This window comes from Melopsittacus undulatus, chromosome 1 (genome assembly GCF_012275295.1).
Source record: "Melopsittacus undulatus isolate bMelUnd1 chromosome 1, bMelUnd1.mat.Z, whole genome shotgun sequence".
NCBI classification, from domain to species: domain Eukaryota; kingdom Metazoa; phylum Chordata; class Aves; order Psittaciformes; family Psittaculidae; genus Melopsittacus; species Melopsittacus undulatus.
In genome coordinates, this window is record NC_047527.1 from 40,388,847 (window position 1) to 40,408,339 (window position 19,493).

The following is a 19,493-nucleotide window of genomic DNA, read 5'->3' on the forward strand; positions in this document are numbered from 1 at the left end:
TTAAGGAGCTTATCTCTTTTTCCTTTTCCCCTTTTTGGGTAATTTCCCATGCAGCTCTCCTGTATATACCTACCGTCCTACTTTTCCAAGCTTTACTACAAAGCTGAGACACACATCTCATCTGCGTTATAGCCCACCCCAGTTGGTATACCACCTGCAGTACTGGCATCTCTCGTCCGGGGCGGCAGGAAAGGGAAATTTAGCTAGTGCCGCCTACCTGTTAAGCTGTAGTTTAGCTCCACCTGGTGGAAAAGGATCACTCTTATAGCTTGCAATCCCCCAGCATTTGATAAGAAAACTTTATAACAGTAAGCTTTAGAATAAGAGATTTTGTAATTGGTCTCTGCTCATCTTACCTTGACATGCACAACAAGTTCGTTGGAAAGTCCAGCATATCCTGTTGTTTCATCAGGTACTTTGCCATGAAGATTGAAAGTGACAGTGTGACCTGGGTTCCTGGCTGACTCAAGAATAGCACAACCATTCGGTTGAAGGTGAACACAGAGCTCACAGCATGCTTTGTCTTTGCTCTAGCATAGTCAAAGTAGAGCTAATAAGTTATATGAACTATATGGCAAAATCCAAAACAGAGTATCACAATATAGGTTCAGATTGTTTGAGTTTCCACAATACTGACAGTCAAGTATGAAAATATCTTTATATTTTTCAGATTTGCAGTCCTAATACGTAAGTCCTAAAATTGTGGACTCTCTGGAATCTCAGAGCACAGGAAAGGTTCATCTTAAATAAACAGAGATCTGAAGACAACATGAAAAAAAAACTGGGTGCCTCAGTTGGAGATGGATTTAGGGTTGCAGCCTACATATATGAAGTATAAAACTGACATAAACAGAAAATGAACTACAGGAACTCTCTGCCACCAGCCCCCCTCCTTTTGCCTCTGTGTTTGTCCTCATTTTTTTATACTGTTAAACACCCAGGGAGACATAAGTTTCATGTGAAAGAGTAAAGATACTTGCCATCCATGTTTGCTTGTTCAGGTTTGAATACTCTGTGATCCCATTGTATAAAAGACACAGTATACAAAACACATAATTGAATATTTCATCAACTCCATCATCATTCTCATTTTTAAATAAAACTAGGTTTTTAATGAATGTAAAATGCTAACAATCATCCCAATAATTTAAAGATTTCTAACTTACATCATCTAACATTTTTTTCAGCACTTTTAAGACTTCAAAGAATCAATATTTCTAGGGAAAATTTACATTTCCAAGGCATTTTCTAAAGAAAAGACTTCATTCTCAAAAAAACCTATCAGATTCGATATACCTTCAAAAGTAAAGAAATAAATGTATGGATTTCTGAAGAACTTGTGAAAAGAGTGAGCCAATATGTCCTCAGAGTATAATTAGGTATGTATCATTAAAAAAATGCAACTTTTATATTGCCTTTTTGCTTTACATTTACCTTTTTTCATTCCAAGGACCTCAGATAGCTTTAAGTTACAACATTTTTTACAATCCATGGGAAAAGGAACATCTTACATAACTAAAAATAAGAAAATTGACATCCAGTTTTTCTATAGGTTCCTCAAAATCATAAAGCATGTCAGTAACAAAGCAGGAAAGAGAAAGTTCAAATTTAAGTACCCAGTAAATATAGTGAGATATACTGCAATGTGACAGACTGCAAGGGATTCTCTGTATCAGAATTACACTAATGACACGAGCATCAGAAAGTCCTGCAAGGAGGTCTCACAGCTTGCATGACAGCCTGACACTAGCCTCACTGAAAAACCTAACTATACTGAGAATATTCTATACACACCCATGCTAATGCACATCATGTGAAGCAGGAGTGGGATCAGCTCTGCATATGAAATTATTAATTGGATAAATAAGGGGAACAAGAACTTGAAAATGTTAAAGGGAAACAGCTTCTTTAATCACCATAAGAAAAGTTTTATAAAGAACTAATTTCTATAACTCCGTTTGCCTGCTTGTATACTGCAAGTGCTGGGAAAGAAAGGCAATTGTTAAGACTTTGAAGATTGGAGGAAACAAATCAAAGTGGGTCTAAACAAATGTGGTGTATATTAGTTGGTTTCTGACAGGCATGTTACTTAGAAAAAGACACAAAGGAAAAAAGGATATTTAAAAATCAATCTTTAAAATTTACACTTATTAAAAAAAAAGAAAAAAAAAAAGGACAGATAATAGGGAATTGCAGGTACCTTGTCAGCATGCGGCAAGCTGATATAAATTACAGCTTGGAATGGCCTGCTATTTCTGCATCAAATAATTTATTCTAGTAAAAAATCTTAGTAGAGAGAAAAAAGTAAACTGAAAGAAAATAAAGCCCTGTATCTAAATTCACCTGTTCATTGGCAATTTCCTGGGTTCAGTTCTGGAATTGTTAACTCTTTATCTGACTGGAAATGCAATTACTTATTAGGCAGATTACAAAGAGCATCATTTTGAATCAGGCAATGACATGTAATTATGAAGCAGAAATCAGTAACAGCATTTCCTACCTTTCCGATTACATGGCCGTTGACAAGAGCAAGAGCAAGACGTGGAATCTGATGGCTGCTGAATACACATATATTTCTCCTTTTGACATTTACATCAAAAATGCCTAAGAGTTAAATGAAAAAGACCATAGAAGTATGAAAGTATTTTAATTCATATTTTCATTTAATTACAATTTATGATTTATCATTTTCAAGGGAAAAGAAAAACTGAATTGTTTAACTCAATAGATCAAAGAATCCTCTCATTCCTTCAGGAAAGGACATCCAGAGACTACTATCTATTTCACTGCCTTGAGGATAAAAACCCTGAGAGCTAATGATAAGACGCTATTTTGGTTTATTGGTGTATATGCTTAAAAAACATCCATAAAAAGGAGCCAAGGACTCTGGCATAATGAACTGGACTATAACAACAAATTTACATAATAAATAACAGATAATGTAGGGAATGTAAAACTCTCAGATAGGAAAAGGGAATGCATTTTCTCTATATCCATATCAGAATTTGTAAAGCAAATCTTGCAGCATAGCTCATGGTTTCTAAAATGCTAAATCTGGCCAATTTTCCAAACAATTACCTCTTACAGCTACAAAATTCCAATGAAAACTAAAGTAGAGCCATTTTTATTGTTCCCGGCAGCAACACCTCATATTTTTAAACTGTTCTACCAGTACATTGTGTTGCCTATTTGTAAGTTGCAGCTGCCCTTGAAGGAGTCCATAATGTAAGATTTTCAGAGTGTCACTGGGAACATAAGAATCATGCAGCCAAGGATCATTGTGCCCATCAGGATGATGCCACAAATAATAAAATACAGATGGTGCTTCAAGTCCTTTGGACAAGACAGGAAGGACACATCACTGTAACAATGGGTCTCTGCTTTCAGAGAGAGATAAATCTCCCTGAGAAATTAAAACACCCTAGATCAAATCATCATCTGGTATAATTTGCCATCACCACTTTGAAGGCCTTTGAGTAACATTGCTTTAGATCTGTTGAAGACAATTAAACAGTTCTACCAGTATCTGAAATGCAGAGTTTTGTATTAGGAAAGATAGGTGGATAACTTATGTCAGAGGACTTTATTCCAAAGCATACACAAGGAAGCAGAGCCCCTAAATGAGAATTTAAACAACCTTCCCAAGTCAGTGCTTGTAGACTTCTGTTGCACGTGACTGTTCTAAAGGTTTTGTAAATTACTCCACAAATAACGAAAATAAATCTGACAAAAGAGAGAAAGATGTTGTTCTGAAGGCTCAAGAGTTGCATGATAGGTGTCTGCATTCATTTTGCACTTGTGTTCATTTTTCACTCTGAACTGTAAAAAAGGAATGCATGGTTATTCCTGTATCTCTAACTCTGATATAAGAGCAGCTTGTTCAGAAAAATTAAGCTCTTTTTGATTGCCAGTTTAATTCCTAATTATTACTAAATCCTTGGGAGGTCGCAGATCACACTACTAATTTTTATGGCTTCCAATTAAATTTATTAACAGTCAGTTTATACCAGTTTTGTCTTAAACTTTCTAATATATTTAATTATATTTATCATCTTTACTGGTATTTATCAGTTGTGCCTCAGATTTTGTACTTACACAATTATACACATTGTTAATTAAATATTGTGGGGATAACACAAATTTCACATCTAACATGTAAAAAATGTACCAAAAACATACAGAATGCAATAAAAATGTCATATTTATGTCTGAAAAATACCACTTAAAATGCATTAATTACAGAAAGGACAGTGTATCTAAATGAAAACCATTAAAAATTCTGCAGTGTGAACTTGAATTCTGTATGTCAGAAAATTATGAACTCTGTGATGTTTAAATGATCTAATTTGCCTTCATCCAATCAGATACAATCCGTCAGTGGAAGACACAGCATTTAAGAGCAGCAAATATGTGCTTGCTGCATCAGTACAGATTAGAGACCAAATTCCTACAAGCAGGTAGTTTGTTCTGGCCCCAGTTTACAATCCTAAATGGATCTCCTTGGAGGAAGGACACTACTATGCTGTGCAACAGCTTTCAGGCATTTGAAAAGATCCTAAAGCCATAGATAGGAGATTTGAGTTTTTCACTTTTTGGGTCATCAAATACTTTGAACTCAAGCACTGATACTGTTAGCTAGTAAGAAGAGCTTTAGTAAAACAGATTCAATGCCCACTTTCAATGTTTGTAATATTACTGATCTCCCATATTATACATTTGAGTTTTCTGGTGCAGCTTTTCTAGGGTGATTTTATAGGCTATTTAAAGAGTATCTATTACACTGCTCTCCATGTATCCTGGTGTGTTCAAAAAAAAATCTGTTCTGTCACTTCCAAAAAGAAGTATGTAAGGTCCCTGATAAGATGTCAGAAAGGCTGAGCTTTTCTGTCTCTACAAAGATAACAAAAATATGTGTGCCTAATATGATATGTTATATATTATAGTTAAGTGCTAGTAATGCAGTAGGATGGAAGCTGGTAAAGAGGAGGAACTGGAACTGTGTCATTAAAAACAATTACAAGGATGGAACTAAATGAATTTATGCATATATATATATATATACACACACAGATATATATCTATATATACTCCCTACTAGTGAACTATACCTGGAAATTTCAACTTGCTAGCTTAGATGGATTTAGTTACAAAGGACTCTAGCTGTCCTTGCCATGGCAGTTCCATGGGAGCACTAAACTACAGATGACAAGAAGTTTCCATTTTGTAAGGGAAAGCCAGTGATAACATATGTGATTTTTGGTGTGCTTTATATGTAAACCAAGCATATAATTTCTGAGTTCTTATAGCCATTAATACATGTACATATTTTAAGTAAAGAAAATGTTTATTGTAATTATCTAGTCCTATTTATTACAGGAATCACTACTGGAGATCACAGTGAACTACAGATTCCCCCTTTCCTGTATCTTTAATGTGCACATCCACAGGAAAAATACTTTACCATATTTGTTTTTCTTGTCACCAAGAGCATCAACTCTGCTATCTGGACTGAGGCAAATGAAGCCACGGGTGAGCCTGTTGTAAAACTGAAGCGTATTGCCTCTCTGAAATTTCCACTTTTCGGCAGCCCACTAGTTTTGTAAACAAGCAGAAAAGACTTATAAGAAGATAATACACAGGAATTTGACATACACGAGAACAACTGACCTGAGTTCATGCAAAGCATAATTTGAATGGTTTAAATAAAAAGGTATATTCTTACAGTTTCTTCTATCTTGAGTTCCAGCTCTTGTTCTGTACAAATAAAAACCATGTAATTAATTTACAGCGCATCCTCATCCCATTTGACATAGTTGCAGTGAAGCTGGGTCTTCTTTCCAAGCAATTTTCACTTACTTCCTGGAAGCGTGCTGGCATCTGTCACAACCAGTTCTCTAGCAATACTGCCATCATCCTGCCCCTGGTCCAGCCACCTGAAAACCAGAACCCATTTCTGTAATATAACCTTGACTGGCAACTCCCAGAATACCGTATATGTGGCACTTGCATACTGATACTTCCTGCTCTATTAAAGGCTCAAGGCTGACAAACAGCAACACAAAAAATCCAGCTTTTGGCAAAAAATGTTTTTGTTTTTATTTGTTCTTGACAGAACTTTCTGGATGAAGGTACAAGGGCCTAAACCAATTATTACAAATCAGAGAACTCATATTGATCCCAGGTCAATAATAAAAGGTGCAATGGCCATGATGATTGTTCTTCCTGTCTGCAAGAAGGCTACAGCAGGATGCAAATTGTCCCATGCCCTGAAAATCCTTATAAGAGGAGACAAATCCAACACTGGCAACACTTTTATCATATCTGAACTATACTTTTACAACATCATTTTACTTGCTTCACATACACTTATGTAAGTTAACTCCATTTGAGTCAAAAGGATTAACACACAGTGAGAGCAAGATCAGCAAGCTCTAACAATAACTAGTGTATATCCTGTATTTTTCTGCCTGAAATGGATTTGAACTTTCTCTAAATTATGTATGAAGCTAGCATTATAGATCTCTTCATAGCAGTTCATCTCATCTAGAATACAGAATCAAAATTAGGTCAGGCAAAGATGAGGTGCTGTGTCTGATAGGCAGAAAGCCCTTACTCACACATAAATCAGTTTCAGTGTGCACATCGCTCACTCCGAGCTGTCTTGGGCAGTTATTTATTCACTCAGAGATGTGAGAGGAGGAAATAGAATTGGGGGTGCCACTGCAAGCTGCAGCTAGATTCAAACGTGACTGGACTTTAAGGTTCCTAATATTTGCACTGATCTTTATCAAATATAACTTTTTCACAAGGTGTTGAGAATTAATCAGGAGTAGATAAAATCAGAAATGAGCTACAGAACAGAGAAGATTCACAGCAGCAACATCTGCATGGGAAAAGGCAGGGAAGTTAAGATTCCTTCATATTACATTGCAGCTCAGTGACAGGCTGCAAGGCAAATGAGAAAAAGAGATGTGCTCAAGTAGCTGTGCTTGCAATAGCTGTTCCACAAGATCTTAAAGTCTGGTCTTGAGCTCACTGAACCTCAAGTTAATCTCCACACTAACTTCAGTGAAGTAGGATCAGTCTGCTAGTGAAACAGCAACCCATTCTTATGAAACACCTTGCATCACATGACATGGAAGAATGGATGTACCTGCAGATGTCAGATCCAAGGTGTTGGATATGGGGAATGTGTCAAAAAACATATTTTGAATAGTTCACAAGCTGCAAGAATGCAAAGTTCCAGGCAGAGCTTTTTATTACTTTTTCATTAGATCAAATGCACCAGAAGTTTGGGACAGGTACAGCTCAGCTGTAAAAAGAAGTGCACCTATTTCATCTCACTTTTTAGGAAACGCATATTTCCCTTGACAGGACATTTCAGAAGAAAAACCATGGGTAATTACAAATTTATTAATTATCTAACCCAAACGAAACACCACCAACCTGCGACAAAGGAAAGTGTAATCCAAATCTGTTGTAGGATCCTTAATTACAACTTTGTCCAGAAACCAGCCGTTTCCTTAGAATAAATTACAAAAGAATAATAATGTTATTTTATCAGAGACAGATTTAAGGAGGTCTGACTTCCCATAGCTTTTTCTTTTCTATTGGAACTGCAAACTCTGAAACTCCTGTGCCAGTTTGCTTGTCAGTTTGCACCACTGCCTTGATGGATGGAGAGAAGATACTACCTGCTCTAGATACTGCAGAGCTTGATCATGGGCCTGCAAGTTCCTAACTGCCTCCCTGGCTGTGGTGGCCCTGATTGCTGCCCTTCCCCCCCCTCCCCCCCCACTTAGTCATTGTATGAGACTTGTTTTGCCAATCAAAATGTCAAGATTAGATAGCAACTTATCATGGCTCAAGTTGCTATGTTTTATAATATTTAGGCTCAAGAGTATGAAAAACAGGCCTTGTGACTGCAAAGAATTCAATGAATATGTGACTGCATAGTCAATGTCCTAGCATGCAAACACTCCCCCCTTTGCAGTTTTTCCATAGAGATTAGTAAAAAATTACACAGTAGTAGAAGATGGTGTCCTTAACATAATGGTTGAGAGTATAGGACAAGTGAACACAAAACATCTGAAATTTATGATAATACAATAAGGTATATGTGTCACTTGAACAGTTTCTTTAGAAGCCTTTGTCTTTCACTTCTAAAATGTTCTCATACATTCAGTTTTAGAAATAAATATTGTATTTCAAAGGAAAGGTAAATAACTGTGGGCAGTATTCAGTGACTATATAGGTTTCTGACCTGATCCAAGACCATTGTGTCCTATAACAATCTTGTACAAATGTCCAAGGTGCACAGCTTCCACAGCAAAGATGTCAGTCTGTAATCAACCAAGGAAATCTCAGTAAAATCTAAAAAGCAGAGCATTCTTCAGCCAGGGAATCCCAAAGACCCATAAACCCACAGAACTCTTCTGTCAGTATCATTCTCTAAAATACCAGCTAACAAAAAGGAAAGAACCAACCAAGAAAGACAGATTTCCTGAAATAGAAGAAGTAAATAAGCCTGATCACTTTGCTGATGGAAGAAGTTCCTTGCAGATAAATGGGGTCAGTCAGAGGAGAAACCTGCTGAAAGCTTAATTGGCTAAACAATTACAAATTACAGTAGATTTCAACATTAGAAATACAGATATAAAATGAAAAAAGTTTCATTTTCTTTTCACTTATCAATATTTTAGAAGAATTAAAAGCAAATGTATACAGTTTACCTATTCTATAAATTAAAATTCTGACTTACAAAAGCAATGGTATACCTTTAGAAAGCATTTTTGGCTTAATTATGGAATTTAGGGGAAACATCAGAATGCAGTAATTATGTATTTTCTAATTGTGCCTTGCCTGGGACAACCAGGCAAGGTGCATCTCAGGGATAACCTGGTCATCTCAGGGATAAATCATCTCAGGGATAACCTGAGAGAGAAAAGCCAGCCAAACACATCAGAAAATGTTCTGTCTTTCACTTACTTCCCCTTTTAAAAATTTCTTGGATTTCTGTGACCTGAGCAGCTGTCTCGATCCTGTATCACCTCTTTCTCCATAAACAGAAATATAAACGTCAGCCTCAGTTCCAGCATTCCACAGTTCTCCTGTTGTCACGTGCACTTCATAGACAGTCACTGCCAATAAAAGATGACAGCCTTTCATATCACAAACACTGTTGCAGTTACAGTAACATCTGGCTGTGAATGTGCCTGTAGAGTCAATATACCTCTGTGCCTAGGAGAGATACAGTAGAAAACCTTAAAATCCTATTCAATAGTAAAATAGCATACAACATTGTTCTGGTGTTACATCTGTGTTTTTTGTCCCAGACTGTCACTGTGGGGAATGCAAAGAGAACTAAACCTTAAATGCACAATAGTATGTCTTCGTCATGCAGCATCATTTCAAATCATCAGAAAGCTAAAAGCAAATAACATAGAACCAAGTTTAATCTCAGCATAAATGGTGAGATCAAAGCTATAACAAGCAACTGAAGCATTTTGAATGTACTAGTTAACCAAACAAGCAAAAAATTTAGAACCACAGTTTTAGTCTTCTGGGACCTAAGAACTAAGAAAGTTGTATTTATTATTTTAATAATTCATGCATTAGAATGGTACAAACTTCCTCTGTTACGTTCCATTGGAAGTTCTCTAAAGGATGTAAATTTGAGAGAAAATCCCTAGAATTTAAATTCAATAAATTGGTTATTTAATAGAAATGGATAATACAAATACTAATAAATTCAAAATCTAACGAAACTGGAGTAAAGACTAAGATGCATAAAAACATGTATTAATAGCAAAACGTGGTCATTAAAATGCAGATGTAAAACCCTATAAAATTCAGAATTACGAATAAAAATGCAAATATAATCTTCAGTAGAAACACGGGAAAAGGCAAAGTTTACACCAATGTACACCAACAACAATTTTTTCTTAGATCAAGTGGGGTACAGAGAATGAGAGGAAATGAGAAAAATTCATTTTCTGGCACACAAGCTCTTCCTCCATATGTAGGGGTCCCTTGGCTTCTCTCTCTTGCAACTAGAAAAGAGCTTCTGGATCATCATCCCCGGAAGAACAACAACATTATCATTATTCAATTATCAGTTATATAAAAACTTATATAAATACATTATGAAGCTTGATCGTAATCCTCTGAAGGAGTTTGGGCCCACATCTCACTCTTCTGATGGACAAACACTTCCTTTTAACAGCTACTGAAAATTTATTCACAGTCAGTCTATATCTGCAATTGTGTTAAGTGGCCTGTCAGTGTTAACAAACAGCTTTTCCCTTGATGCTTTTTTTATGACTACCTCACATTTATTTATTTACATGGCCTTTGTGTGCACATTACTACACAAGCTTTCTTTAAAGAATTTGTTTTGGATAGTGGTAGCAATATAGCTAAAACAATAAGCACTCTTCAAAGGTTATTGCAATGTGCCCATGCAGAATGCTAGTTTCTAGCATTGGAGCTAACTCATTTTGAGATGATGACTGGGTACCTCTAAACTCCGCTGAAGTACTGTATGGTAGACATATGCTGTTAATAAATCCAGCATAGAGATTTAAAATAGCTAGCTTAAAAATTCAAGAAATTTTCACAGGTTTTTACACTTCTCTTTACCTCTCATAAACCTAGGGATCATCTCAGCTTTATAAGTATTTATGAGTATTTATAAAGCTTACAGCTTTTATCCTAGGAAATAGTGATTCTTTTAATGGAGTGAAGCTGCATCAGGGAAAGTTCAGATTGGACATTAGGAAAAGGTCGTTCACTGGTGGTCAGTCACAGGAACAGGCACCCCAGGGAAATGGTCGTGGCACCATGCCTTTCAGAGTTCAAAGAGTGTCTGGATGACACTCTTAGTCATATGGTTCAGTTTTAGGCAATCTGCAAGAACCAGGGAGTTGGACATGATGATCCTTATGGTTCCCTTTCAACTTGAGATATTCTATGATTCTTTCTTTCAGATATTCAATGGAAAAATGTGCAGAACAGAGATTAAGAGAAGGAACTCTTATTTTCACCTATTTTTGTCTATGAGTGTAGAACATTACATTTTTAAACACATCATTCTGAAATTAGGAAGTGTAAGGGTTAAGTTTATTTACAAAATTTAATTCTTAGGCACAGGGGAAAGTGATGAGAGACAGAACGAGGAGGTAAAACACATATGCTTTTTCATAAACATATGTTCAGCTATTATTACTTGGGCAAAAGCCAGCCACATTTAAGGCTCTGAAGCTTTTGACAATCTCTAGTTAGCAGCATAGTCATGTACTATTTTTTCCCAGAATACACCTGTCTCAATACTAAAAATAGTTTTCACTTAGCAACTGTTAAATAATACTGTATTTTACCCACATCATTTACCATGTCACCACCTTATCTGTTTACTTCCCCATATTTTTATTTACAGAACAGAGACAGAGAATTAATTTCTCCAGATCAACAATCCCGTGTCTAAGACCACAACAAGCCTCTATTCCTGCAATTTCCTCTTTCATTAACTATCTACTTTTCAGTTTCTGCAAGAAGAAAAGCAAAGGTCTGTGAGCCACCAAACATTGTACAACCCTGATTTATCCCCAGCATATAATTAAAGATTGTGTTATAAAAAATGAGCAGAAGGGGACAAAAGTAGGATAGTTGAGGATAAAAAGTCAAATGAATGGTGCTCAGTCCCTCAGCATTAGAGCCACAAAGTCTCTATGTAATACTTCTTAACAGTTTAATTCAGACGTTTTTGCTTTGAATAAAAAGGCTGTTAAATCAGAAAGCGTTTCAGCCTCTTTTTACTCAGAAATTGGTTTTAAAGTGCCTCTCATCATCCCTCTCTCAGATTGAATCCAGACCTCTTCACTGCTCTGTTATCACACTATCTTCTCTGTAGTTAAAAGCTATGTTCTCTTTTCACTGTCTCATGCAGAAATATAATATTGGCAAAAAGACACAGAGGCTTTCAATTACTAAGTTATAGATGAAACTGCCTTCTCCAAAGCCTTCAGCATGACCCCTCTTATACTGAGGCTGACAGAAATCCACAGAAGTTCTTTTCTTCCTCTATTGGGCTCAGGAGAAATTGTTAACTACAAAATGCAGATTGAGAGGATGGTTTAAGTGTGCTGCTATCCCTTCCAATGCACCAAGATTACTTGATAATAAAAATCTTTCATTATATCTTTATCTCAAAAACAGGAAAACAACCTACTTGGAAGAGCCTGAAAATTAGAAGGTGGGTAAGGTCAGTGTCCCAGAATATTAAGCAAAAGAACATTGAGGAAGAAAAGATACTACAAGCGGGAGAACTGAGCATATTCAATATAACATGTTAATTATCATTAATTAACACTTATTTATGGGAGGAGAGGTTGGGTTTTATACCAGTGTGCTTGTATGACCCCCTAAGATAACAATATTGCTGTCTCCTGACCAAAGAGAGCAGACCTCTCAGGAAGCAGGCTTGACTGCCTGAGGCTTTTCCTGCCCTCAAGGGTATAAAGATGATAACCACTCTAGATCAAAAATCATTGTAGTTAGGGTGGGTCAGCCTCTCCCTATTGCATTTTATGAGCCATTTACAGCTGCTAACTACACCACTGGAGGAAATCTCTTCTGCTATTCTTTTTCTCTTAAAGACATATTAATGATGCACAAACCTGTTTTTCTGCTCTCCTTTTCAGGTTCTTAATCTCAGTACTCAGTCATCCTATACAAGCATAAACACAGCTCCAGGCCACCCAGCTCTTTATTACAATAGTGACTGCTGCATGGTGTGTTTCCCCACATCCATTTTCTGGACTTCTGCCCCTCAATTTCATCTATATCCTTTTCCTCTGCACCCACAAGACCTGTTACCATTGAAATACCTCTTAGCATTTCAGTTTTGCGGGATCAATACAAAGTACCATAAGCATACCACCAAGCACTGCTATAGTACCAATCATTCTGGAAAAGGGGTTCTGTAGTTTTTAGAGAACTTTGAATGGAAGTTTCTCGCATTCCATTAATCTCATCCTCTGCAGCTGATATGACTGTTTGAGGTAGGGAAGAGAGTAGGCTGTGGAATCTGTCCCAGGTGGACCTTAGTCTAGTGAAAGCTCCAGCACAAGTAATAATGGTGGTGTTATGAGTTTTCAACTTATATTGTCATACCCTATAGGATGGAAATCTGTGTCAGCATTCTTGCTCTCTCACCCATCTTGCTATACCCTTGTATTTCCTTAGGCCAGAAAAGAACAATGCCATTTGGAGAGAAGGGACGATTCCACCCCTTTCCCATTGCTGAAGCAGAGACCATATAGTGACAGCATCCAGCATGGTGACAGGGACTGGTGTGATAGAGCCCAACATTAAAACAGTATAGCAGCAGCAACACCCAATATTATTTTTATTGTTTGCCATAATTCACCTTTAGATTTATAATGCAGTATTTAAGTGACTAATGGAGTTTCTTTTATCACTTTGAGCCTTCTGGAATATTGTTAAAGTTTTGCTCCACACCCAGAAATTAAAAGTATTCCAGAAGCCTGTCTCAGCCACTTAAAAGAAAGAAACTGAAATAGCAGCTACAATAGTCATACCATAGCTATAATCCTCAGCTATTGAAAATAGAGTTTGTGATCTGACTCATGTGTGATAGCTTCATGGTAGTTATGCATATGTGAGGTGTTCTTACTATTGCCTCGATTTTAAAGCAAACACAAATACTTAAAATCTTACCAAAAGAAGAGTCTTTCTTGAAGAACCTGTGAAATTCAAGGCATTAAAGATTCTCCCATCTCCTTTCTCTTAACCTTTTACCTAAGTATGCCCAGTAACCATAGAAAAACAACACAGAATAGGGTTGTAGCAGCCAAAAAGTAATAGAGGGACTAATGAAAAACAGTTAACTCGCCTCTACTGCATCAGTCTATGGCCTGACTTGGCTAATGTGGTGTTGTGCTTACCTGGAAGAATAGGCTGGCCCTGATGTAAAACAGGAAGCTCCATAGGTATTTCCCCATCAGCCAGCCATCGATGTGCAGGGAAAGAAAACTGCTCCCCTGAGAAAAGGTTCAACAACTGCACCTAAACAGCACCAAGAGTAACAATCTAAGTTGCTGATCTCATTCCAGATAGAATAGAACATGAAACTTCTGAGCTACTGTTGAATCTGTGCAGGTAGAACTCACAAAATCATGGGTTTGGGGCATGTTTGCTCCCTGGATACAACTGCCCCTCTGTTTGACTTTTCACTCAGTCAGATTTGAAAGTGCAGAGCAGAGCAACTCAAGTGCAGACAAGGAACGGGGTTTATCAGCTCGGATGCAGTACCACAAAATACAGCTGTTATTCCAGCTGGTATATCCACATGGGCAGGCACTAGGTGGCATGGCTTACCAAACACAAAAGTTCTCACTGGGAATCTTGGCAACACTTGCAGTTCTATTCCTTTTATTTTCTTATCAGAAAAGTAATTAAAAGAACAGGTTTTGATTCTTCAGCACTACTTGTGACAAAAGAGCGATTAACATACTAGCTCCAGCACCTGTCTGCCCCACACAGTTTTTTCCATGCCCAACTTCTAGCACATAGCAGCAAAAGGACCATATGCACACCAGCTGAAGAAGGGAAGGAGGTCTAGTTATTTCATACTTCAAAGCATTCCTTAGCAAGCATTTCTGGAGCTGCCATACACTAGAATAGTCCCTGATCATGCTAGCGTATACAAGTAGCTACATGAGATTTTTGACCAGCAGAGAGAAGCAAAGACGCTTCTACCTGTAGTTTCACTCCTGCTCTGTGCTTTGCAGAATCTAGTATCCTAAATTCAATTATTGAAAAAAATTAGAATTACCAGAAAAATTTTTCTCTCTTACTGCTTGAATACTAAAGTCTATAGAAACAGATTAATCTTGTCTGAAAATCCTGGCACATCTCGGCCTGTTAACATCTACTGATGGATATTGGAAAGGGAGCTTCAATTAACAAAGCAGCATTTTTATGGACATTTTCAGACCTGATACCCTTTCAGTACAGAAACAGACACAGAAGCCATGGGATACTGGTGGAGGACTAGCATGGTTAACTACCAGAAGAGCTCTGCAGTTGTAGAGCACACTTTCTTAATTTCAGATCTTCCAGAAAAATTTAGGTTTCCCAAGGAACAATGTTTAAGAAAAGACAGCTGTAGGTTTTTTTCTTATCTGCGAAGTCTAGAAATCAGTGGTATTACTCCTTTGGTCTAATTCCAAGCAAAAAGCTAGGTTACTTGTAGAGTGTGTTTGGTTAAATATATTTCTTTTCTTTGATTTTGCCCAAAGTTGCAAAAGGGAATGAACTGACCCTGGTCGATGAATCATTCCCTAAAGCCTTTCTTTGACTGACTGTGATTTGGTAAGGAGACAGTTAAAATTCATAAGCCAATAATCAATGGAACACACTTGTGTTAAAGTGTTAAATCCTTCTTTTAAAATGTTACTGTTGATTTCAATTAATAGATCCTTTTTTTGTCAGACCTCTTCAGTCTTTCAGTTTAAATGGGTATCTTGTACAAAGCTGGCAGTGCAGCCTCTATTCCTAGAGGATGATGTACAACAAACCCACAGAGGTCAAGTTGTTGAGTAAGATTTTATGATAACCAAAAATTCTAGTACCAACATTAAGTGTACAAATTAACCTTTCCTACAAGAGAAAACCCACTGTTCTCTTCCAGCTTCTCAACTCAGATATGCTTTAGAAATTGCTGGTAAGCTGTCCCTCACTAGACAAAGCTATGAGGCATTTTCCACCCTTTCACTGCTTACACACATTTATGAAAAGAAATATAGCACAGGACAGAAGAAAGAAGTATCTTAAATGATATTCTGACTCCAGCATTCCCCAAAGCACAGCACTGGTGGCAAACAAACAGCCAGGCTTTAAAACAAGGCAATCCTTAGCTGAATTGAAAGAGAGATAACCCTACAACTCTAGCATGAAACCTCTTAGGCAGAGTGATGCTGCCAGTGGCACAATATTTCAATGTAGACACGCACTGGCTAGAGGTATGAACTCAGAGTAACTTGCCTAAACTTCAGTTAACATTGTCCAGGCATTACTTAGTCTCCTTCTGAGTCTCAGTCTCAAATGAAAACAGCTAGTTAAAGCCTTACATAACCACAGAGTTTGAACTTTGATCAATGAATATTTAACTTCAGTGGACACTTTGTAATAGGTAGAATTACCCTGAAATACAATTATAATGAGCTTACCAGCAGCTTCTAAAGCCCTTCATAAACTGCTGTATCTTAACTGAAGGATAAGAAACTGTGGCACAAAGAGGGATGTATTTCAAGCATGCATAGTTTATCATTGGCACACATAGGTACATCACCAGTGTTAAGGATAAACATCAGGTTCTTTCATTCCCGATCCAGAAACCAATATGCTATGTTTCACACCTGAAGCTTGAAACAGAACTAGTTCATTCTCTTTGGTTTATTATCTTTGTCTGCATCAAAATCTTTTTTTAATTAAGGAGGGAAAAGAACCTGCTATTATGTTATGCTCCTCAGAGACACAGAACTAGAAACTTTTGCAGTGTAGCTCTGGTGCTGTGCAGAAGAAACAGCATCAGCCACAGATTTGAGGAGGACTTGCCTTGACTATGTTCAATGACTGGGTTTCAGCAAACTCTAGACGCTCTGTGGCATACAAAGACTCCACAAGACTCAGACTACAGCTGTCAACTTAAGCAGTTTTTCTTGCTGTTCAGCCACACATTTTAAAGGAAACATAATGTATTGCTCTCACTAAACAGCAAGTAAGCCAAGACATACCATCATAAGGTGCCTACATTTCCACATTACAGCATTCATAAATAACCTCTTAAATGAAGCTGCAAGTATTTGATGAGGCTAATATACTTATCCCAGGGATTTTTTTCTGACTCATATTTTCACTCCAGCCATAGAAACTGCTTTTGGAAGGATAAAATTCTTTCTCACTGCTTTTACCTCTTCACAGTGCCAGGCAGGGGAGTTTCCAGTATTTGTATGCCCTATGCGTATTTTGTAGAGATGTCCTATGTTTCTAGTATTAACCTGTAAAAGAAACACAGCAGAAGAAGCACAAAACATTTGTTAAAAGACATGCAACAGCAATTCACTTGGTAACTGTCAAGCGACCTTTCCTTTTTTTTAGAGAAATTAAATATATTGATATATAAACAAGTGTTTCCAAGTATTTTTCCCTAAATAATTATTAGAAGCTTGGCTCTTTTAAAGGACAGCCATCAAAAAGCCTATTGGCCTGCCAACCCCACTTATGTGACTTCAGGATGCTGCTGTAGCTATTTTGCTCCCACTGAACATTGGCTTCAATGGGAAATGAATACAGACTGTATGTATGCATGTATGTAAATGTCTTGATCCTAAAACCTGGCTCAGTTCAGCATCTATACCACTGACTTGCTACAAAACAATTTCTGTCTCCTAGGCACCTCCTGCATACATCTGAGCTTCTTCCTACCCCTCCAGGAGGGGATGCCTTACAATTTTGTACACAGTTGTGTTCAGCTTTGAAATTACTTTTAAAAATAATTTCATTTAAATCAACTTAAAAAGCTGTATTTGAAAGATTAGCTCTTGAGCAGGCTGGATGAGTGTGTCCAATACAGATAACAGGGTGCTGAGAGAGCAAGTTTGTATGAAGGTTATTCAAGCAACTAGTTATGAACTTAAGTGTAGAAATAGCTTATCTTCAAGGAACTGGAAACACACCAGAAGTGTCTTTCCTCCCTGCTGTATCTTATTAAATTATTATTATGTAGGCTGGATTTGCTGTCCTGTTGATTTCTGTAAAATTCAATTTCATGTTTTCATTTATAGTGTAGAGGTGGATATGAACTGAGTTCTCTGCATCCCAAACCTCACTGAACTTGGTGTTACAAACAATAAAGAGGCAGAAAAGTGAGGACAGAAGAGAGTTAAGAGAGATCTAGCATAAAGCACAAGCAGAGAGGATTTTCTGTTTCCATACGTTTCAGAATAGACACTTCTTAATTGTATTCAGTGCTATGTCTACTCACCTAAGGGGAACCCTCGGTCCCAAGCCAGGGGCTGCCTTCATACTTTGAATTTAAAAATTATCAGAGGTGAAATTAATTATAATAATGGGAGAAGGGAACAGAGCCAACATCTGCTGTGAAGAGGGTATTTTTACCTGTCAGGCACCTAGCTACATACTTTATCCACTCCTTTCATTTTTATATCAAGAGGTTTTTTATTATCTGAGGTGCTGGATTCTGCTGAGAAACTCCATCAGGCTGAAGAGGTCTACAGAACTGCATTTCCTACATACCAAGCAGCTACAAGGCTATTGTGGAAAAAGTGAACTCTTCATCAGTGCTGCCATTAAATACCTTTTCTCCGAAGGGGACTTGTTATGCTGGATACTAACAATGGAAGCACCTCTTTCTTAGCCCTATAGCTGGCACCTGCTAGAGACACTCACTGGCAATTCCATATATACACTCAGGCTATGCAGCTTTTGATAAGAGACCTATTCTGGTTCACTTAGAGCATCATGACAAAAGACTGCTGGGGGAAAAGTTTGCTTGTGTAGCTGGGAGCAGAAGCAGCTTCAGATAGGCAGACTTCATTACAGGTATAAAAATTGCCATTATTTAATACATAGACAGTATAAAAGTTAAAAACTTACTCCATGTCCTAATTCTTCACTTCCTCATTTAATTTTTAATATGGTAGCTCCATTTCAGATTTAAAAACTAAACAGATATCTGTTGTCCTCTATTTCCTATACTTTCTTGGGCATAATGTAAATTAACCAGCAGTTCTTCTTAAACAGACAAGAAATATGTTGAATCAAATCAGCTTGGATAGGTGAGTGGGAAAGTGAGATACTAAATTTAGTTCCACATTTAAGACCTGTTGCTTGTTTTCAGACATGTGTACCATAAAAAAAACTGACTGCCATCAGACACATTTTGAAATGTCACGCAATCTGGCAAGAGATGCAAGAGAGCAACACAATGAATATATATTACTTACTGTGAAGATGTCTTCATTTCCTCTCTGAAATAATTTTCCCTCTTCTCCATCAAGAAAAATGGGCCCTGAACTGCTGCGATCCCCATACAATGTAATATAAACCTTTGAGCTTGTTCCTGCAGATGGCATATCACTGGTGAGGACTGACACCTTCCATTTCTTAGCTATCAAAAGATAAAAAGACTCACTGAATTACTTAAGATTCTTAAGCAAAATAGATTTCAGTAATTGAAATTCTAAATATATGACCTTAATGGATATAGAAATAAGTATTTCACAAAATTACGGCAGGTAAATATTGAGTTTGCTATATTTGGCATACAAAAATCAAGAAATGTCAGGTTGCATTCATATTTTTTACTCTGCATACGCCATACGACTAAGTCAGATTTGCATGAATGTAAGATCACTTTTCAAACAGTTTTGAAATATTGTATTAAA

General features: G+C 37.1%; 1 protein-coding gene across 1 annotated transcript in view; it reads right to left on the minus strand.

Annotated features, from left to right (window-relative positions):
• RP1 (RP1 axonemal microtubule associated) overlaps positions 1-19,493 on the minus strand; it is a 179,103-nt gene that overhangs the window by 143,083 nt on the left and 16,527 nt on the right. The window contains 11 exon segments of the mRNA XM_034060203.1: positions 357-530; positions 2,501-2,604; positions 5,462-5,591; positions 5,723-5,754; positions 5,857-5,933; positions 7,447-7,522; positions 8,264-8,342; positions 8,989-9,140; positions 13,968-14,088; positions 16,998-17,084; positions 19,053-19,216. Coding sequence (XP_033916094.1) covers positions 357-530; positions 2,501-2,604; positions 5,462-5,591; positions 5,723-5,754; positions 5,857-5,933; positions 7,447-7,522; positions 8,264-8,342; positions 8,989-9,140; positions 13,968-14,088; positions 16,998-17,084; positions 19,053-19,216 — 1,196 coding nt within the window.